The sequence below is a fragment of the Branchiostoma floridae genome, chromosome 2 (assembly GCF_000003815.2).
Source record: "Branchiostoma floridae strain S238N-H82 chromosome 2, Bfl_VNyyK, whole genome shotgun sequence".
NCBI lineage: Eukaryota > Metazoa > Chordata > Leptocardii > Amphioxiformes > Branchiostomatidae > Branchiostoma > Branchiostoma floridae.
In genome coordinates, this window is record NC_049980.1 from 17,299,856 (window position 1) to 17,325,099 (window position 25,244).

The 25,244-nt window shown below is 39.9% G+C and overlaps 4 protein-coding genes across 4 annotated transcripts in view; 1 reads left to right on the top strand and 3 right to left on the bottom strand.

The window, feature by feature from the left end:
* LOC118405095 (ATP-dependent Clp protease ATP-binding subunit clpX-like, mitochondrial) overlaps positions 1 to 1,228 on the bottom strand; it is a 9,693-nt gene extending 8,465 nt beyond the window's left edge. The window contains exon 1 of the mRNA XM_035804498.1: positions 848 to 1,228. Coding sequence (XP_035660391.1) covers positions 848 to 920 — 73 coding nt within the window. The 5' untranslated portion in view covers positions 921 to 1,228. The remainder of the gene's footprint in view (positions 1 to 847) is intronic.
* A 141-nt stretch (positions 1,229 to 1,369) lies between these two features.
* On the top strand, positions 1,370 to 17,643 carry LOC118405084 (anoctamin-8-like). Its single transcript, XM_035804488.1, has 16 exons — positions 1,370 to 1,821; positions 5,851 to 6,094; positions 6,561 to 6,699; positions 7,079 to 7,175; positions 9,406 to 9,522; positions 9,787 to 9,914; positions 10,134 to 10,295; positions 11,029 to 11,308; positions 11,918 to 11,973; positions 12,224 to 12,298; positions 12,608 to 12,740; positions 12,890 to 13,110; positions 13,484 to 13,672; positions 13,951 to 14,082; positions 14,678 to 14,788; positions 14,932 to 17,643. Exons 1-16 carry the CDS (start codon positions 1,680 to 1,682, stop codon positions 15,169 to 15,171), a joined length of 2,466 nt encoding a protein of 821 aa, XP_035660381.1. The 5' UTR covers positions 1,370 to 1,679; the 3' UTR covers positions 15,172 to 17,643.
* Positions 17,644 to 17,809: 166 nt separating this feature from the next.
* Positions 17,810 to 24,311, bottom strand: LOC118405104 (glutamate receptor 4-like). Its single transcript, XM_035804510.1, has 10 exons — positions 24,211 to 24,311; positions 23,583 to 23,787; positions 23,161 to 23,303; positions 22,436 to 22,683; positions 22,096 to 22,235; positions 21,747 to 21,880; positions 20,520 to 20,672; positions 20,006 to 20,211; positions 19,383 to 19,563; positions 17,810 to 19,136 (listed from the first exon to the last, which is right to left on the bottom strand). Exons 1-10 carry the CDS (start codon positions 24,295 to 24,297, stop codon positions 18,852 to 18,854), a joined length of 1,782 nt encoding a protein of 593 aa, XP_035660403.1. The 5' UTR covers positions 24,298 to 24,311; the 3' UTR covers positions 17,810 to 18,851.
* Positions 24,297 to 25,244, bottom strand: part of LOC118408753 (glutamate receptor 3.1-like) — a 29,456-nt gene continuing 28,508 nt past the window's right edge. The window contains exon 8 of the mRNA XM_035809615.1: positions 24,297 to 24,315. Within this exon, the coding sequence (XP_035665508.1) occupies positions 24,297 to 24,315 (19 nt within the window). The remainder of the gene's footprint in view (positions 24,316 to 25,244) is intronic.

Sequence of the window (25,244 nt, forward strand, 5' to 3'; positions counted from 1 at the left end):
AGAAAGGAATTTTACAGTGATAGAATTTCAATCTATCTCAACAGATGCAATAACAATTCCTTGGACACAACCGGGTAGTTGTTTATCAACCACCAATAGATAAACTTAAGTCCCGATAACTAGCAAACAGTAACTGTGAAAGAGCAAATTAAGCCAGTCACAACAACACTACTAGTCCTAAGTAACTGGGGTAATTTTTGAGCTAAGTTTATGACTTTCACCCCACATCATGGGACATGTCTTCACTAGCAGTTGGACCAGAAAATTTTACACATGAAATGCTTTACTAGTAGAGAGTTGAACAAAAATGTAAGGTTCAAAGTTCAGGTTGGGACAACAGGTGAACCTTAAACCAAAACACCACACCTGTCCTGTGCACGTGAACAATGCGTGATCAAACACTAGGCCACAGGTCACCCTTAATAGTTAATTCAGACATGATGGGGTAAACTTAAGTGGAGGGTTGTGGATGGAAAGTGGTCAAATATAGATTTGTCAGCATCATACATGTAGCTTTTACTGGGACAAAGAATAATTGTTTTTAGATTCAAAAGGTTTCAAAATATATTGTCGGGAATTCCCGTGTTGGGAAAATACCAGCAAATTGCATATTTTTGCGGCCGATGATGGCTGCTGTGTAACAATAGTTAACACAGCTGATAACATATGGCATGATGTTCAAGATCGTTATAAACAAACACCACTTACGCCTTGGGGCTAGATTTTCTGTGTGCTTCCTTCTATTTTTCCACACGTATCACAAAAGGCTTACGCAATCAAGCTCCCGATATGGTTCGCTACAAAGAAAGGCTTCCCAAACAAAATACACATCCTGATATTTCCTCACCTGTTTTCTGTGGTCTGGCCACGCACAGAATCCGTCTTAACGGACGGTATGAAAACCTGAGTCCCCCTGGCATGTTGAAAGAAGCAGTCCTGTCCAAAAACGGGTCCACAGACCCGTAAAAACCAGGGAAAAGTCGTCGTCTTCTCGGAAGCTGGGGGAACAACACAAGAGCCAGGAAATCTTACTCCGAAGTTTACAGCACCTACACGGGGGTTTCTTCTAGGTTGGTGGTGACTGGTGGGGCCTGGGTGTTACGTTAATAACCTCTCACCCGTTGCATCGGGTCAAACTTTGGGAACACTCGGTGACGAAGCAGAAAATTCGTTACAAAACACAGAAGGTCAGGCGACAAGACGGCCAGCCATGTTTGCTTACCTAAATTCTGCTTGAGGCATGCGCACTACGTACAATGGCGTAACTCTCAGCATTGTTGGAAGCGCCGCCATACGGTCAGATTCATAATGCACGTAGGCATCAGATTTTTTAGCTGTGATACTGTAAAATACCGCTAGATGTCGCACATGCACGGACATTTGCTGGATGCACAAGCTACTATCACCGCTAGGTGTCGCTGCTGTAACGTCAACATCGATCAGCTGTGAGAGGAAATCTGTGGACTGCATGAGAGTGTATGTAGGTCTCGAAAGCAAAGGCCCATGATTGATGTAGCCAGCTTTCACCAGCATCAAGCTACAGACAGTGCATTGCACTGATCCTGGTTTTGTTAGTTGCCTGTGAATGTAATATGAGACAGAATAACACCAATGTCCTTTAGTGTGAGATGTGGGTGTGGCCTTGTGTAAACATTTCATGATATCATTGGAGAGGAGGAATGGAGAATCAAGGAGTGGGCAAGGCTAAGGCAGGTAGTGTGGGAGGGGTGGTCAAGACGGAGGCTCCCAGTGACAGCCCGGGAAGGAGGCTACACCGGCAAGTCATGCAGAAGCTAAACGAAGCCTGTGAGGGTTCTACAGGTCAGTGTAATTGTCATGTATTCAAAACAATCTGCTGATTAGATGTACATCAACTTAGATAGCTGATCATCTCCTGTCATTAGAGCTGAGATTTCATTATAATGTACCAGGTTTAGTACGAGCCAGTCTGGAGCTATTTGGATGGCATATCCTCATGTATTTAAGCCTTTTAGTTTTAGCAACAATAGTTGCTGCCACTGTTTTCAGGTAGATGTACATCAGGAGGAGACCATGCCTGTAGTAATTTACGTATAATCAAGCCAAAGAAAGGTAAAAGACCGAGGTCTCCATATCCCCTGATGATGGATCAGATACAGTGTGCTTCAATCTGAGCAAGCACAGCACAGATCTGACATAATAATAATAATGATTTCACGAAAGATGGAAGGCATTTCCGAATGGTTTAGAGGAAGGCAACCTGGAAACAGGGTCATATTCTATAATGACATGTCAAAATCAGTTACATTTTCAAGCAAACTATAGATATGCAGACACCTTCCTGTCAAACTTAATTAAACAGAAATCAGGAGTGGCCTTGTATCTGATGCAGGGTGACTCATCTTCTATTCAATTTGGCAAGTACATGTATTCAAATAAATGGGATTGCACAGTGGAGGAAACAGACTACTGTTGATTAAGTACTGCCTGAAGGATTTAGTAGCTAAATAAAGTAAGTTAGTCTACAGATCCTTCTGCCCTATGAATTCTGATTATTGATTTGCCATTTGCTTGTTATTAAAGCTTTGTTCACAATTAAGTAGTTGACTTACCATGTAAAGCCACACACAGTCTCTACTGCAATCTAATCACCCTTTTACATTGGAGATAAACCTTTAATAATAATAATTTACAATATACAATTCAATGTTTTGTCAGAAAAACTTTACAAAGATGAAGTAACAAGCTTTTTTAACATGTTTAATGACTGGAGACCTTTCTTGTAAAAGTGGACATAGACCCACAATTTTAATACTGAACAAGATTTCTATTTTTCATGTGCCAGACTCCTTGAGAACACTAACGTTATACTGTATATTGTCTCTTAAATTTTTCTTCTGCCAACATAAGGCCACACTGACTTGATTTTATGGATTTATGGATCCACTGGAGATCCACTGGAGACCCCAAAATGCATGAGGGTGAAAAAAAAAATCTAGCCCCCCAAAACATGCTGCTAAACCATAGGACTAACCCATGTTTTTATTGCCATTCCTGTTTAAAGAGGGGAACAAGGGCGCTGTGGCCCTATGCCCTGACCATGTGTGGCCCTTACCCCGGTGAGCAGATCCTCTGGCAAGCATAAAATTCTGATCGACCAGGTATGCTATTGGGTGACATGTGGCCACATTTGTTTAAGAACAGGCAAAAGTCAATGCACACGTGTGGATGTCATCCATGAAATGTCAGTATGGTCTAATCTGAAGAACAAAGAAAATGGGAAGATTAATTATTTTGCCAGGATCATCCGTACTTTGAAAATTATTTCTGCCTTGTGTTGTATGAGTGCACTACTCTGTTGGTAACTATTGTTCTAGTGCACACCAGTGTATATCATAACCCCCATTTGCCCCCTTTCCACAAAAGTGCCCATATACTAATCTTCAAGTTGATTGGCCTTCCTCCCATCTGTTGGCCCCAAACCACTGTCAGATTGACATTCGATGGTGCAGATTGTGTTTCCAATCACATACCCTGGACTAGATCTCCAATACATTATCTTGTCATGTGCCAGCATTGTATTACCATCAGCCTCAAATCAATACCTCAGGTCATACAAATGTTTTTCAAGCCAATGCTGCCACTTTGCACCACAAGGGATCAACATCTATGTACCATTTTCTGTTGCAAAGTGGACTTCAGGGAAATGTTTATTTATAATGGTCAACATGGATATTTTGTACAAGTGGCCTCAGTAAGATTAATTTGAATATAGGATGGCACGTTTGTAATTTTGACCATCTGCCAAAATCTGAGTGCTTGGACCAAACAATGCACTGCATTTAAGCCCTGGACGTTTCTGACAATATGAGAATGTTGGAGAATTTTTGGAGAATGTTCAATAAGAAGTTTTTTGGTACTGTTGACTGAAATGTCTTGTCAATAATAATATTAAGACATTTTTTGGCACTATGATATCCCTTGTGAAAACTGTACTAACTTCTTCATCTTCATGCCTACACTACCCTGAGCGTAATCATGTAAAATGGTGCACAAATAAGACTTTTTTTAAATTTCAAAGCAAGGATGATTAACAAGAATGCTAAGAATGATGGATGTTAATTGAAGAAAAGGATGTCATGTCCTCAGAACTAAACCAATGACCTTCAAGTAGTTCTACATGCAAGGTTTGTCTGTCAACTGCTCTACCAGTTGAGCTATTGCATCGATTCTTTGATATTCATATTTCTTATTTGCAAACAGTGAACAATTGTCTTGCTACGTGTTGTAAAACTTTAATATATGGATTGCATTTTCACTGTGCACCCTCCGACCTCCAAGTTATGAATTCTATAAATCCAGATGTCCCTGCATGCATAACTCTCCAGACGCAACACTATCAATTATTCAGCCATCCAGCAAGCCAAGCACGAAATTGCACTCTGTGGGTAGCCTAATCATAAATTAGATAAGGGTGGATCTGATATTTTGATTGTAACAATTCAGATGCCATTGTGATCACAAGGTTATGTATGAATATGCAAAACATTACTGTAACATTTAATATTGCTGTTAATGCGAATAGTCAAATGGATAGTCTGCTACACATACATCAAGGTTTGCATACATATACTAAATAACATTGTTTTATTGGACCAGGTATGAATTATGGAATAGAAAGATGGTTGTTATCACCAGGTGGTCCTGAAAAGATGGGTGGAAGAAGAGGCTGTCCCAGGGATATATAACTCAGGGATTCAGTATCCATGTTGCCATGTCTATAGGTCAATTACAATTTAGTGGCTTCAAGGGGCATTCCACTCCACACGGGAGTGTTATTTTCCGATAGATATCAATTTTAGGAAGTGATAACTGCATACTACTTCACATTATACGGTAAAGTACCCAGTTGCTCCACATGCCTCAAAAGCATTCAATGTTCTACTAAACTCCCCAAGTACCCTCTAATTGAATTAATCCTATGGCTGAATACAATGCAAAACTTTTAGGTAAGGTTACAAAACTAATTTCAGGTACGCTAAGAAATCTCGTCTTGTTCTTGTATTCTTTGCTATCTTATGAGCAATTTGCCTTCTCGGTGTGCTTAGCGTACCTCATTTATTCCGAAAATATGTACGATAAACAAAGTGTCTATGCGTATAGGGAATGCATGGGTAGGGTCTGCATGGGTTTAGTGAGAGTCATTATTGTTTTATAAAACACACATCACGTAATTCATCCCAAGGTGAATTCCACAAAATTCGGCTTATTATGTATTCATTGACACATTATCTATTGGAAAACAATACTCCCTTCTGGAGTGGAATGCCCCTTTCAGGTTCTATTCAGGTTGTGACATAGACATTAATGTAGGATAAGCACATTGTACAGCATGCCATTTAGGATACAGAGCCTGTGCCACCTTTCAGTTACATGTATATCAGCCTACCAGGTTCTGTAGACCATCTCATATGTGACATCTGGGTTACAGTTATATTTTCTGACACCTCTATGTTCTGACACCCCTACATGTATGACATCTGCTTATGTTAGTGCAAAACCCTTAGTTAAACCATAATATAGGCATATTGGAACATAGAGAACATAGGGGTGTAATGGAACATAGGGGTGTTGAAACATAGGTATGTTGGAACAGAGGGGTGTTGGAGCAGAGGGGTGTTGGAACAGAGGGGTGTTGGAGCAGAGGGGTGTTGGAACAGAGGGGTGTCATAACATTGGGGACTGTCCCTATCAAATTTGGCATTTTACAAATTGATAACTTAGTACGTAGACAACTAATGAAGAGGTTAGAACATATTAATTGAAATTTGTCCTTCTACTATGTAAGTTTTATCTGTTTTCTAATTTCAGGCCAAGCCATCGCCAGCAAGCTCCAGAGGACTGGCCACATGGTGCAGACCACCATGGAGTGGATGCGGACCATCCCCACACGAGATTGTGACATCCTCATGACGTTTCCAGGCAGCACGGGGGACCACACTCTCATGTGGCTCCTGTCACGCCTGCGCTCTCGGATGCCGGCGCTCGGCGTACATGTTCGCTACCTTCCTCATCTGAAGGTCTGGGGGTTCTACATGACGGCAACTTACGACAAGTAGGTTTGACAGGAGAACCACAGATCACTCACTTATACAAAATGCACCACCTGTTGGAGTACCAAGCCCTCTCTTCAATATTACATTGTACCATTATCATTTTTGGTTGGATCTTACATTATTTAGCAACTTATGTTCCTTTTGATTTGACTCACTGTACATGTGTGTTATACTTATAGAGTTTACTCAGTAGTGCCACTGTACCTACATTCCTTGATAGTTATGTTGTGATTACATTTTATTCATTTAATCTCTATTCTTTTTATCATAAGCCAATATGGACTAGTTGATATTGTTGCAAGACACAATGATAATCTTTCACGCATCTATTAATTGATTTATTACTCAATTATTAGTCTGTGGTAAACTTTTTTTCTTAGACTTAAAAAGTAAATGTTTTCCAGTTAAATCACAAAATTTTAAGGACAATTTTGATTTCAACCGAAATGTTCCCTTTAACTTCAGTTTATTGAGGTACGCAGAAGAGATGGGTCTGAAGAAAACAATGAAGCCAGAGTTTGGAGGAGGCAAGAAACACTTCCTGTATGAGGAGAAGGAGAGCTTTGACGGAGTGGAGGATGAGACCGCCTTCTTCTCATCTCAGGTTTGAGATTGACTTCTTGAAACAGCTTTGGAGATGCAGACTACCGATAAAGAAAGCTGTAGGAATTTCTGTAAAAAAGCTGTGCCTTTTTATAGTTCCTGGAACTCCCATCAGCATAAGTTATTCTGGAGCACATTTTGTTATTATGACCTTTTTGATTTTTTTCCAAATTCACATTTCTCATCACTTGTCTCTGTAATAAGGATCTATCATGAAATAGTTTGCTTGATATATTGAGTATAGGGAAGTGATATTGAAGCTATCTTTGAGTGTTTTGTAAGCAAAAAGTATACACATACTAACTAAACTGATTAAAAGTGATACCAAACAGTTATAAAATCAGTCAATTGACTGATCATTAAGTCTTTCCTCCCATTAGGAGAGACAGTCTATAGTTAAGTACATGCTGGACAACTTGAGGGCTGTAGCAGGAGACAAGCTGAAGAAATATGTGTTCTTCGAGGGACAACCAATCAGTAAGTATCATCAAGATTTTGTCTCACACCTGTTTAGAGCCTCATCGTACCATAAGGGAAAACCAAGCAGTAATAAAGATTGAGAGTGGGAGTGAAGCTGTGTGCTGAAGCTGTTTGCATTACAGGCTCATGCCTTCTCTCCTGTCAGCCGATGATCAATTACCAATGACCAGAAGTATCTGACCTCTGTGGCAGCAAATCCAATTTTGACAGTCCAAATTGCATTTGTGGCTACAGAGTTCATTCCATTCTGACCCTGGATCAAACACCACTCAGCTGATCAGGTGTTAACTGTGGGGGGGGAAGGTGCCAAAGTCTGTTGAGGTCTCAGAACACAGTTTTTCGGGTATGGGGATTTACATGGTTAAGGACCCCAAAGTGAGGTGGTTCGACGACTCAAAACCTATAGTAGGGTGCAGATACAATTCACAAGAATTTAGTATGTTGAAGTTGAGGGTACAAGCTACAAAATATCTGAAGATGAGCATAGATTTGCCGGCTCGTTTTTCTATAACAGACACTTTGATTTGACCCCCAGCGGAGGTCATGGAACTGCAGGCGGCGAACAGGAAGTGCCGGTAACATATCAAGGCGCAAATTCCCGCCGGCCGAAAAAGCGACGTAATCCAACTTATACAGTATGAACGCCGATGTATTCCTCTACTATTCACCACAGATTCCACCTCGCTGTCGTGCACGGAAGAATAAATACGGCCTTTGCAAGTACCGCGATGCACTATTTTAACCCGAACTACTTTTGGGGACGGGGGTCGCGGATAATTACTGTGTTATGAGACCTTGAACATGTTGGAACAGAGACCACTGATGTACGAGGGCGGTTCAAAAAGTAATGCCACTGGTTTTATAACAGGCTCATGTTTTCATCGAATAAGTTGAAATTTGGCACAAATGTGCAAGACTATATCCTCTTGAGATTGAGATATCTCAATTTGTGGTTCAGATTTTTATGAGCAACCGAGATGATTTTAAGATGACCACACCCTTAAAAGCTTGTCAGGAGATCAGTTCCTCTATATCTTACCATTTTAAAACTATTGTAGGAAGCTTAAATTTCACTTGTATAATAACAAATGTCTCTATAGATTACATGCCAAATTTCATGTTTCAACTCTCAATGGTTCATCTTTTACAGCTTCTAGAATGGAGCGAGTTGCTATATCACAGACAGTTTAATTAAAAGCCAAATACGTGATTTGTTGAATAAAGGTTTTTGTAGACTGCTTTTCCATTAGCCAAAAGATGCGAAACTTATGAACTGTTTCAAGATCAAGAAGTGTGTTAAGTTTGATTTTTCTCAATTAATGAAAAAATTCGGTTATGGAAACTTTAAGCAGCCCACCCCTAACCTACTGCTAATTACGACCCTGGCGACCTTACTTCACACCAGGAACGAAAAAATAATAAGTGATTGTATTTCAAAGATGAAAATAGGCATGTGGCTTATAGAGAAATGCAACTTGATACATGTGCAATTTTAGTTCCTTACAGTAGCTACAAGTGATTTAGAGACATTACCAATTGCACGTTAATTGACCCTCTAATTTCTTCCGACGGGATAACAAGGGTGTGGTCATCTTGAACTCAACTCAGTCACTCATAAAAATCTTAATAACACATTGACATATGTCAATCTCAAGAGGATATATTTTTGTACCTTTGTGCCAAATTGCAACTTATTCGATTAAAGCATGAGCCTGTTATAAAATCAGTGGCATTACTTTTTGAACCGCCCTCGTACATTGAGTTTCACTCACACTCATGGAACTGGCATAAATGCATATGGCAAAAACTATTTCTTAAAAAAAAAAGGATCCAACTATTTTGTCTATGTATGATTTCTGATTGGTTTCTGAAATTTCTATGAGTTATAGGAATTTTTGACTGCAATCATCATCTGAGTTCAGTTGTCAGACAGAGCTCAGCAGTATAGCATAACAGAAGTTCTCTATCTTAAGCAGTCTTTTGCCAATCTGGCAAGCTCCTTGTTAGATTGGCAAGCTCCTTGTTAGATTGTCTTTTTAACTGCAGTAAGCCCTCCCAAAATATTCTCATCCAAGCAAGAGCATTTTTACAAAGTTCTTAAATATACTTAGAGCATTGTCAGTCATTGAGTGCATTGGTGATCTCATTACTACCTAAGTCCTAAAATCCAGAGCAAATGAATCTACAACAATAACATTGCATCACTGGACTTGTCTGTTCCTTCCAGTTCCTAAATGTCTGTCCAAAGGCATGATTAAGCAGATCCTGCCCCTCCACAGAAGTGAGGACCTGGAGAGGCTGAAGAAGACCTGGGTGCACGCCTTCTTCAAGCCACAACCATTAGGTTAGTCTAGCTCACCTCACCTCACACTGACCTTCCAACATCCTTCCAACATCAGAGCATACACAGTGATGTGTGTATATGTTGAGCCAACTTTATGCTTATTTATCATATTAACAATCGTGGATACAGATGGATAGTCTCTTAAGTTTCATGGGATTGTCATGCTCAGTGCCATGATGGTACTTAACAAACACATATTTGCAACATTTGTGTCTTTTATAGCTTTTGCTGTTAAGATACAGTTTGACTCTGCCCTGTCCACAGATCACATCCGTGATTACTTTGGAGTGAAGATTGCCATGTACTGTGCTTGGCTTGGGTACTACACATGGGCCCTCGTCTTCCCAGCATTCTTCGGGCTTGTCATGTGGTTCTGGGCTGGCAGTGATGAGGTCAGGCATACTTTCTTTTCATTCCTGTTTGTTTATCAAGCAGGGAAAGTTAATTTGATTCTGAATTTTTGATTTGACAAAAATGTTTTTCTCATTAACAAATTGAAATGATGATATGATAATTGTGTGTCAAGCCATAAGGAAGAGTGTAGATGTGTCATCAATATCTTTTATAAAATTGAGAACAAATCATGACTAGAATGTGCTGTCTCTCCACAGAAGAGAGATGGGGTAGTGTTCCATGTGTTTGCCATGTTTAATGTGATCTGGGCCACCCTATACCTGGAGGGCTGGAAGAGAAAGTCTGCAGTCCACGCCTACACGTGGGGGACTCTAGACATGCCATCCTCCTTACTACAGGAGCCACGCCCACTCTTCAAGGTATCTCCAAGTCATTTTAGAACTGGCTCGTTTCAGACGAAAATTAACAAAAAAAACACGTTATTCCCTACAGTAACATGCTCTGTTGCAGTGTATCATTCCTATTTCTCCTCTTCACTCTCCTCATGCCTGCCATTCTTTTATTTTATATACATTTTGTACAAGGAGGACGTTTCCAATCTTCTACTTTCCCTCTGGCTTTTGTTTTCATCACAGTTTTAACCCACTGTTTTATCATACATGTGTAGCAGTATCAATGTTGGATGTATGCATGCAGCCATTGTGATTGCCTGCTGTAGTGAGCTAGTTGTACTTCATGTTCTTTATACGTCTTTTCCTGTCTTGGCTTTCATCGTGACCTTCAAGGGAGATGTTGTCAAAGTAAGTTGGTTCATTAGCCATGAGTGCATGCTGCCAGCACACTGTACTAACTCTGTATGGGTACAAGAACACTTGTCATATTGTGGGGTTGGCTTCACACTTAGTCTAAGAAAATCTGAAAATCTTTACAACAGTTTTAAAGTAGAGTCTCCCTTCATTGGCATGCTATTGGTTTTAAAAAGTAATGTTAACTAAAGACAGCCTTTGCTGCTTGCTACATGGAAGTTGCAAAATCTCAGCACATTTTCTTTTACTTCCATGATTATTGATTTCATGAAGACATCCAAACTGCTGGATGATATTTTGAAAAATGTCAATATTGTAATGTAATCCATGTTTGAATGTTTCACAGGGAAGCTTGACTGGCAGTGAGGTAACTGGCCGGCCTGAAATCACGTACCCCTCCTGGAAACGGAACCTGTTCTACTGCTTTGTGAGTGTCCCAGTGGTGGCCATGTGTCTCCTGGTGGTGTTCTGTAGCATGTTGGCCTGCTTTGAGCTGCAGGAAGTTGTGAACCAGGGTGACGATGTGTCAACAGTGACCAGGTTCATCCCAAAGATCCTGCTGTCTCTTGTTGTCATGGTAATGGATGAGGTCTACAAGAGGATAGCCATATGGCTCAATGACAAAGGTATGTCCAGTCAGAAAACAATAGTAACTGCTTAAGACTCAGAGCATGTATCAATACTGAAACAAGATATGCTTACTATAACTAAGTGATATAGATAATATGCCTGTACTCATGTCCAACATTGCATTTTTTTAAATATTTTATCATGATATTGTAGATTAGAAAATACAGAAAGTATAATTTGTCTTTGCCTTCCTATACTAACACAGTTCTGGATTAAAAACCATCATATGAAAGCGCATAGTTATACATATTTTAAATTTCAATGTCTATGTACGTACATATGACCAACATTGGTGTCAATATTATGATGTATAAAGCCACCAGAAAACATTTCATGATGTCGTAAGTTAACTTTCAGTTGATTTGTTGGAAGACCTGTTTACTTCACAATTGTTACCCATAACCTTGTGCCAAGTCTCTTTGAAGTAGTTTGTAGAGGGGTCAAATCTTAAGCCTCTGTTACATTTCAATCCAGCAAACATTGACATTAAAATATCAATGTCTTCATAACATTGTATTTATGTGTCATTATCATTGTCTTGAATTAACATATTCTTGGACTTATTTTTTAATTATCACTGACCTGTCCTGTATCATATTGCGCAGAGAACTACCGATTACAGAGTACTTATGAGAATCATCTCATTATCAAGCTTGTCTTGGTAAGTCCATCTCACCTTACTAAACAAAACTCAGATATGTTTAAGATGGTATTGATAAAATGTATTTCCAGTATTCATAACTTACCACAGTCACTCATGTATGTCCCTGTGTATGTTTACGTAAATGTATCACTCAGGCTGCATGTTTTTTCTATAATGGTCAATTTACTTCTTTACATTTTCCTAGCAATGTTAAGTTAACGTCTCAATGCATATGTCTAACCAAGGTTTTCTGCTGTTGGATATTCAGTTCCAGTTTGTGAATTCTTTCCTGTCCCTGTTCTACATTGGTTTCTACTTACAAGATATGAACAGGTTGGAGGAGGTAAGATGACTAAAAAGTATCTGTGTCTGTATCTGTATCTATATAGCCGGTATAACTGCCCTTCAGCGTAACACACCAGCTTTGTAGATAATTCTTGTTACAGATGGAATTTTGTTCCATCTGTGAATTTTTTATGTGCATGGAATTTGTAATACTAGTAAAACTAATGTCATGTCAGATTGAAATAAAAGCTTTGATGCCTTGTATCTCTTTTAACATTATGGCTAATATCATGCTTGTAGTACAAATATGAGTATGAAAGATTTATATGAGGCATGACCAAATTGATGCTTTATTCTGTTCCTATAGCAACTTGCTGCACTGCTGATCACCAGACAAGTGGTGGGGAACATTAAGGAGGCCCTGGTACCTTACCTGTGGGGGAAAGGAAGGCTTTTCAAGATGGCTCACTCCAAGATGAAGGAACGGGCTGGTGGAGAAGGTGGGCTTCTTTTGTGTTCTTGGGAGTTTTGACTGATTTGTTTGGACAAAAGCCATTTTGAACAGATCTTGGACCTGTGATTTGGCACTGTAATGTAAACAACAACTAGTCAGTTAGCATGACAATATATTTTCTATTTCAATTTACAGCCTCTGAAAGCCCTGTTACCTTGAACGAGGGATCTACTGAAGAGGAGAATACTGAATCATCAACATCAGACAAAGCAGACAGCCTGGAGGAGGATGAGGAGGAGACAGAGAATGGGACGGAGGAGACAGAAGAAGAGATTATTGATGAGTCTCCAGATGCAGTTAAGCATGGAAAGGGGTTTACTCAAGCAGAGGTGGAAAGCTGTATGCAGCCTTACATGGTAAATGTTGATATCGTGTCAAGAAGAATTAATTATTGGATAGATTTGCAGAATTTACATTGTTTTATTTCATGATAATTTTGCCTGTTACTATGGTAGAATCTCATTTCAAGATATGCTTCCTAAATTTTATTTATGTTTTGTTGAATCTGTAGAAATGGAAACATGTTTCATTTATTTCGTACTTAGACTAGACTCACGTTGCAGCCTGCTGAAATATTGCTTGATTGCTGTTCTTTTACCAAATTTGGTTATGCACGGTCAGCACATCAGTATGTAAATCATTGTTGTTTCATGTTATATCAGAGTACATGTATTTTAAAAAATGCTGTAAAAAACGTACAACAATTACTCATGGAAAACTTTTTTTCAGGATACATTTGAAGACTACCTGGAGATGTTTATCCAGTTTGGCTATGTTGTGCTGTTCTCCCCGGCCTTCCCCTGTGCAGCCATGTGTGCTCTGATGAACAATGTCATTGAGATCAGGTCAGACGCCTTCAAACTCTGCACCAGTCAACGGCCGTTTGGGCAGCGGGTGGAGAACATTGGGATGTGGCAGGTGAAACACAACTTTAGACATATATAGCCTTTGTTTGGTTGGTGACACAAGTCAACTGCAAACCTAGTATGGCAGACACCTGTTATTGTGCACAATACAAAGCAATTGATAGCATCCACTATCTTCTGTCAGTGATTGATAAAAACTGAGGAATGGCAGTGGGTGTAAAATGGGTATCTAATTACCAAACCTAGCCAGTTATCAAGTCATTTTTGTATTGTGTATCTTATTACTCCGATGTATCTGTTATTGTGAGGTGTTTTTCTGTGTATCTCCAGGATGTGATGGAGTTGATGGGGATGCTGGCTGTTATTGTGAACTGTGCTCTCCTGGTGATGTCAGGACAGATGCAGCACATGTTCCCTGGTCTCACCACCACACAGCTCATCATCATGGCTGTGGTTGTGGAGGTGCAGTACCTGATTTTATCAAGATTTCCTGTAGTTTTCCTACAACTCACTCTTCTGCCATCAGCTTACATTACCTGGCTCACCTTTATGGAAATCTAGTCTCTACCAGACTAGCTATGCTGGCTATATAGAGAATAGTTAGCCAAGGGAGTTTGGTCACCATAGGTTTCATTGGTGGTGGAAAGTTAACCTTAGTATGGACTGACTGTCCTGGCCAGTTATTCCCTTTTTTTGCCAAATTCTAGGATCCATAGCCCTGTAGCCTGGTGGAGGCTAATGGGAAGTAATGTTTCTTGTAAACTTGTTATTCACAAGATACTTAGATACCACACAAATTCTACTTCTGTAGAATGTGTAATTGTGCAATAGAGAAAGCAGCCTGTATCAGAGCGTACAGTTATTGGGCCTTTCCTTGGTGCTGATTATGTGGCTATTGTTATCATGAGTGTTCCAATGGGTGCACTGTGGTCCATTGTGACATACTGTCTTTTTGTGGCAGACCATAATGATTTACTTTTGAATGAGATATCAATTATGTCTCCACTGTTCTCATTCGCAGTAGTAATACTGTCCTTCTCATGTTACCGATATCCAGCATGCAGTTATTGCCCTGAAGTTCATCATGAGCTACGCCATCCCAGACATCCCAGAATGGGTGGAGAAGGAGATGGCTAAGGTGGAATTTAAGAGAAGACAAGCGCACAAGGTGGGTTCTATGGTCTACAGGTCATAATGTAAACTAGAAATGTATTGAATCATTGCATACATAAAGGGGGATATTATTTTCTATAAACTAGTGTTATTTGCCATTAGTGCCAACTTAAAGCATATGTTTGTCCCCTACGGCAGAAACTGGAATTCCTGAGACGGCAGAATTCTATCATCGCTGAAGACAAAGCAAGTCCAGACAAAAGTCAGGATAAGGAGAAAACAAAGACAAGCTCCAAGGGACAATCAACACAATCTACAGAACAGAAGAAAGAACAGAAGGGGAAACAAGATAAATCAAAAGGCAGTGGGCAAAATGAGAAAAAAGAGAGTGGTGTGAGTATCAGTGCATTGCCAGAAAAGCAGCAGAAAGTAGATTAAACTATTTGTTGATGCAAATACGTCAGTACTATTTAACAGTACTATTTCTGATAATGAAATGTAGCATCATCCAGGTCCAAGTGAAGTGCTATCTGCAGGTCAAACTTGCATAGGTTAAGTAGAAGCTTTAGCTGTAGATATGCAACACAATCATGGAAATACCAAGTGTAGATCAGGTCTGGCTGATTTGTTAATTGTGAGAAATGCAATATTATCACTCTTAAATATCCCCTGCTGTGGGCACAATTATGTGTGAAAATGTGACGTAGTTGTAGATGCATGCAGAATAGTGGCATAGCCTGAATGAAAATACAATTTGATGTGGCTTTCTAATGTAGGAGACTTTTTAAAGTATTGCAACAATGTACAATCAAGGCAATAATGGTAATGTTCAGTATTCTAAACTTTCTATACAGCTCACCTCAGATTATTTCTCCTTGCAAAATAAGAGTCAGCAAAACTGAGGGTTATAAACTTATGCTTCTGCTATAAAAGAAAAATTGTATCATTCCCTAGCCCAAGTCAACAATGGTAAATTTTCCAAGAAATCAGAAAGCTATTTTTTTCTATGTATACTTTGGCAATGTAGGTTTATAGAATTTGTTACATTGATCATAGGATACTTTTTCTACATTGAGTGTATAGTGTGGCTCATATAATCCATATGGGATTTGTTCTTTACAGATTTGTGGATAATCTTATGGGGCCATCATTGCAAAAAATATGAGTGTACAAACAATATAAATGGAAAGAAGTAAAGAGATTGCTCTGAACAGTGAAATGCCTTTCATATTTTACAACTCTACAATACTTTTTTGTACTGATTGGTTCACAGCTGACCATTTACAGTTTGCATTCAGATGTTTTACCAATCTATGTGTACATGTATGCCATCTCATGTGACGTTACACCCATACTTATGTCCATTTTTACCACCAATAAAAGTAGGTGAAATTCCCATAGTCATAGATAGTGTTGTATAAAACCAAACTTTGAGACAGTGAAGACAATAGCGGCTGACAAAACAAAACAGTTGAGTCTAGCAAAAAGAATGGTGAAAATATTTTATAGATTTGCTATTTTGAAAATAGTTAGCAATTAGCATTTCTCACATAGTGACATGATGACATCTGCCACAAATGTTTCTTTGGAAAAAACAGCAAGATTGTTGATGTATGAAAAGTTTTTGAATAAGGTAGTTTGATGTCACAGATTGTTCAAATGTTATTTTACAGTCAGCTGATGTATAGTGTGGTAACACTAACAGGAACATTTCATCTTGCGATGTAATTGTGTAATATTTGACTGTAAGTTTTGTTTGTGCTTGGTACAAATATGCAAGAGCAGAAATTATTGCATAAACTAATTTGATAAGATGAAACTATTTGAGGAATGGAAATTACAGGTCTATACTCTAAACCTGCAGCAGTCTTGTAATAAGAACAGGTACACAGACTCTCCTGTTACAGTGGTGTATTCACAACAGGATTGATGGCATAGATGGTCAGTTCTGGAGATTAGCCAATTTTGGGTTTTACTCATTTTCTTGTCCTTGCAGTCATTCCATCTGCCCATTTATATCCATCTATTTGAGAGTTTGCTGCTAGTGGTTATGTGCTGATTCATCTTCAGTAGTTACGGGTATTTAGCTAAACACTAAACATTCACAAAACAACTAGGAAAATCCTCTGATAAGATATAGCCTGTGCATAATTTCTTCCCCACTTTTTTCTATAAAAGTAAGAGGCAGTAGCTTGGGTATACAGAGTACAATGCATTTTACAGAGAAATCACAAGGCTACATACATCACTGTCATACTTTTAACACCAAAACATTATTTTATGAGGAATCTGATTATGACTATCAAGGTAACATCATTTACAAATGGAGATCAATACCATGACATGCATTTATACATTTCTGCTTATTGCTTTGTGCTTACACAACAAATTTGAATAAAAGTAGTTCAGGACTGCTTAGCAGCATTACAATATTGTGTAAAGCAAACTATTGCATAGTGCAAATAACTCTTGGCATGGGCAAAATGAAGAAAGAAGTTTAAACTTGTTAATACCCAATATTCTCTATTTTGTGCTATGGTACACTATCTCTTAAATTTCCACATTCCTATGATTCTTGGATAAACTATACTTGCTTACATTTGATATTGAGGATATTTCTTGCACAGCACATCACAGCATTACACATAAGTGTGATAGTTTTTTTACGAACACTTGGTTTCATCTATGGTGCATGGTGCTTCTAAGATGTGTCACATGTGCTCATCATACTCTGTGCATAGTACAAGGCTACTGTGTCGTGGAAATGCCCTGATAACAAAATATCAATGAATAAAATAGTTGGTATAACTTGTTCTTATCATTAAAAAGGACCACATCTTCACCTCTATCACAACAATGGTATAATTGATAGTTTCTAAACTCTGCTTGTAATAAAGTACACAGAAGAGCTTATTTACGTTTGGCACTCTTTTTGGTATGACTTGGCGCCACTAGTCGAAGACTGGTTGCACTGAAAGAGTGGCTAATGAAACCCAAATTAATCGTATTTTGGGAGGGTCATCTCTTGTGATTCTGTCACAATACACCTGACATGTTGTAAATAACGACATCCGTATTGCACGAGGCTCGTATGTACAGTTTCTCCAGTCATGGTTATACACAGAGGCAGACTTTATCCAAGGATAAAGGAGGATGTGATTTTTACACACGTCACCACAATGTGAAGTTCTATATATATATCTATATATATGTTTATTTTATATTTATAGAATGGAAAGCATTACAGTCCTATTCTACTGTATAACTATTGTTGAGATAGTTGTGACATTGGTAAGGTTCTAAATTAGCTCTCACATTATTAGCATTAAGCCGCACAATATTGCTTTCAATATGGGATAAGCCGCACACAATATATTGTTCTTAGGACGTTATTCAGTTCTTGATTGGCTTGTGCTTGTAGACTAATAGTGAAGGCATGGGCCAAAAGAGAAGTTGTGTCTGATAATTTAGGGCTCATTCAAAATGCCATGTAATGCCATTTCTTGCATCGCGGAATTTCTGAGATTTTGAGATAGATTAAGATTAAGAGCAGTGTGTACAAATCCTTAGTGTCCGTTAGACCGACGAGTAACTCCTGAAACTCCAATTTTCTTCTTTTTTATAGTATATGGACAAAACGTTTGGGAGCATTTTTCTGTAGGCTGGCATGGCGCTTACATTCACACACTGACCCCTATATTTACATCATGTCAATCATCAGATCGAGCAGAAACTTGCAATTGCGACTCTTTTTTTTCATTTAGCAGCCTTATAATTTGCAGTGGTCAAATACGGACGATTGCATCACAGATTTCTGAGTGATTGAGATATTATTCAGGGTCTCCGAGCGAACCACCACCAGGAGACTATGAAGGTATTCAAATGATGGATCCGTGTTGAAATGTGCGCCCTGATGTTGGCCATGATCATACCTGAATTTGGTACTCATTTTGAAGATAAGGATGTTTGAAATAACAAGGTTTTCCCAAAGCCATCCTATTCAGAGGTTGCAATTGCCAATGTTAGAAGTCTATGATATTGCTAAATATTGCATGTTTCTTGGAAAGGAGGTGACAATGTTGGTCGTCCTTCCTTGTCGAAATATTGTTGAACTGGAGTCATTGTGATGTTGCACCCGTCACACCCTTTCCACTGTCGGTTCCACCATTTGGGGCCATCACTTCCAGGACAATCTCCTTCTTGGGACTACGTTCTTTTTCCTGCTCCTTTACGCAGACGCACTTGAAGTTTGCACTCTTCGGGTCCAGAACACAGCAGTGCATGCAGCCCATCTTCCTCGCGTCGCAAGGTTGCCCATCATGTCTCGGGTGAGAAGCACTCAGCGCCTTCCTACCCCGCCATACCTTCTTAAACTGGGCGTGGAAGATTTGAGGAAGAGACATCTGAAAAATAATGATTTCCCAATGCTATTTTAGTTGAAAATTAGGTATGAGAAGATGACTTAAAATCTTGATATTACGTAGGTGCAAGTCTGAGTTATGAACAATTCCGGCACATGTCTATATAGAATGCATCGATTCTTCCCACCAATACTTCCAGTGTGCTATTTGTAGAGTGCTCGTCAACTTACTGACCAAAGTTTGATCAAACCTTTTCCATACATTTTACATCTTCAAAAAAATATTGACCTTTTCATTGTGTCTTTTCTGGCCGAGAACACAAGCCACCCACTCCCCTACCAGGACGACCAGGCTAACGGCCATGCCGCCGTAGATGACATAGAAGACGCCCAGCATGTGTCCTACCACGATGGTGCCCTGAACCTCCTCCACCACGTTCTCATCAGGCTCACAGCTGCCGTCATGATACCTACAAATATAAGGATTTTGGCCATCAAGCCCCAATCGCACAGTCGACAAGATTCGGCCGTAGCTGTTGATCCACAGAGGGTCGCCTAATTTAAAGGTTGCTGGAGATTCGAGTCTGTTCTTCAACTGCAAATCTACTCCATCACATTGTACAAGATTTCTAATAAACGAACTTCAGCCGATCTCTAAAATCGAGGGATTATTGAAAGAACAGCAATTTTAGTACAGCCGAAAATGTCTTTGGTCGATCGTGTGACAGAGACACTGTGTGATTACATCAAGTAAACGCAGCAACGAGAAGAACTTGAACGACGAAATTGTTATCAAAGCAGCGGGCTAGGATGTAGATGGAAGTGACTATGGTATTGTCACTGGGTGCCTACTTTTATTTGATCTTATCTCTACCGTTGATGATTACGTTGTCGTGACTGTTTCCTACTTACCATTTCTCTGTCAGAGCGTCTATGAATCCAGACTCTCTCAGTCGCAGGATGTTAACGGACAGCTGGTCCGTGTAGGGAGAACTTTTCTGCAGACCAAACCCGTACCCGATCTTTCCAAAGAGCCTGCCCACCGTCTTCAGGTCACATGGGGCCCGATTAGCGACGTAGTCCAATACAGCGCTGTCCCAGATGAACGCAAACTTTTCCTGATGAATTGGAAAAATATGGTTACAGGAAAAATGAAAGTAGAGTAGTTGCCATGAAACCACGTAAAACAAAACAAAGCATATATCTTTCAGACTAGACCATACTTACTTTGACTGTTAATTACGTAACGATTACAGCTCCTTAACAAAACTACCGGCAAACGAACGAATACACAGACAAACATAAGGGATATAATATTACCAGCCAGATTGCGTTGCGCAGAAAGAAATGCAAATGTATTAGAGAACTTCATCACAAAATGTCCTATGACAAACAAGGTATTTGTAATTGATCCATGTACTTGTACCTTCCGGGATTTTTCGATGCCTTCAGCCGAGGAGTCTAAATAGAGAGCGTTGGTAGCGATGAACTCAGCCATGGTCTGAAACGTCTTCACACTGGAAGAGCGGAAAAAGTCGGCCGGCTGAGAGTTGGACACAGTGCCGTAAGCCACATCTACCTGTAGCAGGGCATGTTAGAATAATGCTTATCAGTCAAACATGAAGAAAACACCATTTTACGTAGCTAGCGTTTATCCAACATCATCAACATATCATCTTAGTTTTGTAAAGCTTTGTACATTTAACATGTATTCAACAAGAAACCCAAGTTCACAGCCAATCAGAGGCGTTGTATTAAACCAGAGCTAGGATCCGATCATACGTGAAAGGAAACTGTAAAAATGTCCTCAATGGTAAATCAAATACTAAAATCTAAAGCATTGATATTGCATTACATCGTAATTCTTCACACAAAGTCTTACATCACGGACATGTAAACGCACCCTAGGCCTTGCTACAAGACGTCAATAACATATTTGCTGTGCCTGGCATACTGCTGCGCTTATAGTCTGGGAACCGATGTTACCATGCATTCACAGGGAAGGGAAATACGGTCCCTGATCACTGCAATCTCTGCCATATTTAGGATTTAAAACGCTTTTATTGAACTTCATCAGCCTTTGACGTCATAAGACATATACCTCCAAGGTCCGATAGCCTTACTTGACCTTACTTGACCTTACTTAACCTTGCTCTTGTTTTAGTGTGTGGTATAGTTTTTACCACTGACCACATAAAATCAAAGAGCGGTGCGGTAATCTTTAAACGTAGATGCACGGAAGGTTTTAACAGCACCTGTGAAAGGATTTTGATTGTTCTCACGAATGCGATGCCTTGGCGTCATCCCAAAAGTCAAGGCCCAGTGCAAAGATGCTAGCTTAAGAAGATACGGGGCGGGGATGAAGAAAGAACCGTATCTCCAAATGATATTGCCAAATGATTTATGACATTTAAAAATCAATGTTTGTTTCTGTTATTTCTTTCCATGCCGCCGTTGAATCTTTTTCAGAGCTAAAGTGAAAATATATAGCTCTCTGATTGACTTTACAATTGCCATCTATTATTGTTGAATGAAGGTGTATGGTGATTGTAATGTTACCTCTAACGTTACTACATATCTTGAGAGCTTATTTCAGGAAATAAAGTGGCTTGAATTTCGGTAAAAGATTCTAAATCATTTAAGGTTAGCATACCTGGTTGGCTAGAGCTTCGACTGAGTTGATGGGATGGTCCATCCGGCTGATGGTGAGGAAGGCCGCCAACTTGGCCGTGTAGGTCGCGATGATGATCACCACCACAAACCACCACAGCGATGCGGTGATGCGGCCTGCAAGTTCACGAGAAGGGCATGGCGTGTGACCTTCACTTTTATGTCTGGCACCAACACCAAATCAGTGAAATATAGCTAATTACTGCGTATGTTTCATGGACTGGTGCCCTCTTACAACTTCAAATCTGGTCGTAAATGGGGAGATTTAAGAGAGTAAAATACAGTTCGCAGGAGTTATTACAATAGATAAGAGTGTTGAAGTTAAATTGTACCAGAGGGGGAGTGAGGGTATGTTTCCGGTCCTTGTTGGAAGAGTGAAGCAATGGAAAACCACACGGCGTTGGCCACTCCCATTGGGTTTGGCGGCTCTTGGCTGGCGATGGGTGGGAGCACCTGTCCCTTCCGGGCGGCCCTGGGCACATGATAAATTACCGTCATGGGGCAAGCTCTCTGCTATAGAGTTGGCTCGTTACAAAACGAAAAGAAACTGGAAAACAGCCTATCCCAACTGATTCCCCTTATTCTAGACATGGCTTCCCGTAAGTTTTTAAGACAACTTTCCGAACAAAAGCCTAACAGCAGCTGATACTCTTTAAGACCTCACTATCTTACCTTCCCCGATGGTCATAAGGACTCAGTCTGTTGACCAGAGCCAGAAACAGGGCCACGGCAACAGTAGCCACGGCGATGTAGATCCACAGCCGGATCTCGAACGGTTCCAGGAACTTGAAGAGATCGTCGTCCCGTTTCTCCCTGCTCATGATGAAGGTCAGACCAAGGTCAAGGTACGGCTTGGTGAAGTCGATGTCCTTCTCCCGCTGGAAGCTGATGGTGAGGGAGGCTGCGGCGAGATCAGCTTTCTGATTGGTTTGGATACAAACAAAGACAAGTTAGAGCATGGTCAAGAATGTACAAAAACGGCATACATGTGATACCGCCCGTCGTAAGGTAGACTCTTGCTGTTAGAACACCAGAGGGAAGTCTTACTACCAGAACAAGAAGTTGAAGATCTCGTACCTTCGTTGAATATTTGTGAATTTTTGTAAAATAATTTGCGAGTTGTCAGTTAAACCACTTGTTTGATCCATTAATACTATGAGTTTCTCTGCTTTTCCTGACGGAATCTGAGCCCCTGTTAAGCCTGCCGCAACTTTGGACCAGAACCAAACCAGCTTTCCCGCCTGCAAGTCTCCAGTTACAACATTTTTCGTCTCATATCCTACCCACTTGGACCAAGGCCAGCGAAAAATGCTCAAATGCTCATGAGCCAGTCAAACACACAAGCAAACGTTAAACAGATGAAAACAACGCCCCCATTATCATACAATGCTCATCACCTTTTCTATCAGGTCTCTGATGACGCCATTGGCTCTGCCGGTAATAGGATCCTTCATGCCAAAGGTGTTATCCTCGACCACATATATCTCGTAGCGGAAGCCTAGATCGTCGCCTAGCCGCTTCAACAAGTCAACACAAAATCCTGTAGTAGAAATGACATTTCAGTAAACATCTGTTCGTCGCAGGGTTCAGGAGCAAATAAAAAACAATACCTCATTTTTTAATGGAGGTATATAAAGAGGTCCATCTTGAAATATCTGTCACGAAACAGCTACTTGGGGGAACGGGATTGGCGGGAAAACTTGTCTCATCACTTGGATACTGGCAGGGGTGATATGTATATATATATATATATATATATATATATATATATATATATATATATATATATATATATATATATATATATATAGGAACACACCGTAGAATCTGTCGTTCCCGACCAGCTTGACTCCGTGCTCGTCCATGTCTTTCTCCATCACAAAGGGAGGCTCAAGAATTGTCACCACTTTCAGACTACGGTTGCGCAGGTCAGTGACGAAATCTTGAACAGTCTCGGCTCCGCTCATGAACGCCACGGTTGAGTTGAGCGGGAACTGCAGGTCCTTTTCGCTCCATGAACCGATCTGGTATGAAATAGATAGCTTTAATAATAGTTGCATCTGGTCATGTTTGATTTCTATAAATGAGGTATAGCTCACATCGATGAAGGGTAGACATCCAGGTAATACGATACGCAAGTTGACAGTTACTCGAGCAACGGGATAGATATTTGAAACGGTCACGTGTGAAGCATCCACTACCTTTAGTCAGTAGTCAGTAGAAGTACAGACGAAAGGGAGTGGATGCTACCTGAAAAAGTGCGACCGTTTCAAAAATCTATCCAGTTGCTTAGAGTGGCTGTTACCTTGCGGATGTACAGCTCAGAACAAAAGTGTTTTCAAGGTGCGAACTAGTCTATTTTTTCAGTTTAGATATCTTCTCAATCAAGATTGGATGAAAACGAAAGAGAAAACTTGTGGCAAGACTAGACAAACAGCAGTTCTAACCTTTCTCCAACCATCTTCTCCGAGGTTAACGAAGTCGTAGAGGGCAATCGCCGGTTTTCCCTCTGGGCTGAAGCGAAGACGTTTCATTACTCCGTCTTTGTCAACCTACAAGAACAAAATACGTGATCATCGTCAGATCAAATGTTACAATCATTTTCTTCATGCTTTCGACATACCATGCTATCAATTATACTTTTAGATGCTATGGAGCTCCCCACTTAAGTTAATTTCATTACCTTTGCCAGAATGGCTAAGGTTATGTTTTGGGCTTGTGAGTCTGTCTGTGTGTCTGTGTGTTAACAGCATAACTCAAGAAGTCTTCGATGGATCCCGATAATATTTGGTAGGTGGGTAGGGGTCGGGAAAACGAAGGTCAAGTTCGATAATGGGCACCCTAGCGGCTTGCTAAGGTACTGCAGCAGAACCTCAATTTTTGATATCTCCTGTTCTGGACATGCTGTGATCATGATGTTTGAGTGGTAGATAGCCCTTGAGGCAGAGAGTAAGTGCTGTGAGTTTGGGCCCCCTAGCGGCTTTTTTGGAACTGCAGGCGCAGGTTTCCTTTCAAACTTTTGACGAGAATAACTCTACAACGTGTTGACGGATCGTCATGATTTTTGGTATGTAGATAGAATGAGTGATGACTTACATAATGGTATACTAATTATGCAAATCAACAGCTAATTTGCATAATTAATGAGGAAAATTTATAAATCCATTGCATTCCATGATAGGACTTTGAAACTTGTCACATATGTAGCTGGGAAGGAGAGAAATGTCGATAGATATCAATTATGCAAATGATGGCCTCATTTGCATAATTAATGAGAAATATGAACATGTTGACGGATCATCATGTTTTTTGGTATGTAGGTAGCGTAAGTGAAGACCTACATAATGAGATACCAATTATGCAAATCAACAGCTAATTTGCATAATTAATGAGGATATTTTATAACTCACTACATTCCATGATATGGCTTTAAACTTGTCACATATGTAGCTGAGAAAGAGAGAAATGTCAATACATATTA

Excerpts from the sequence above, each read along its gene's own strand:
- LOC118405084 (XM_035804488.1), top strand. The coding sequence starts at position 1,680 with ATGGAGAATCAAGGAGTGGGCAAGGCTAAGGCAGGTAGTGTGGGAGGG. Across the intron at positions 9,523-9,786 it reads CTTCAAGCCACAACCATTAG|ATCACATCCGTGATTACTTT; the intron begins GTTAGTCTAGCT and ends CCCTGTCCACAG. Across the intron at positions 13,111-13,483 it reads GCTGTATGCAGCCTTACATG|GATACATTTGAAGACTACCT; the intron begins GTAAATGTTGAT and ends ACTTTTTTTCAG.
- LOC118405104 (XM_035804510.1), bottom strand. The coding sequence starts at position 24,297 with ATGAAACGTCTTCGCTTCAGCCCAGAGGGAAAACCGGCGATTGCCCTC. Across the intron at positions 19,564-20,005 it reads GACGCTCTGACAGAGAAATG|GTATCATGACGGCAGCTGTG; the intron begins GTAAGTAGGAAA and ends TTATATTTGTAG. Across the intron at positions 19,137-19,382 it reads AGAAAAGACACAATGAAAAG|ATGTCTCTTCCTCAAATCTT; the intron begins GTCAATATTTTT and ends ATTATTTTTCAG.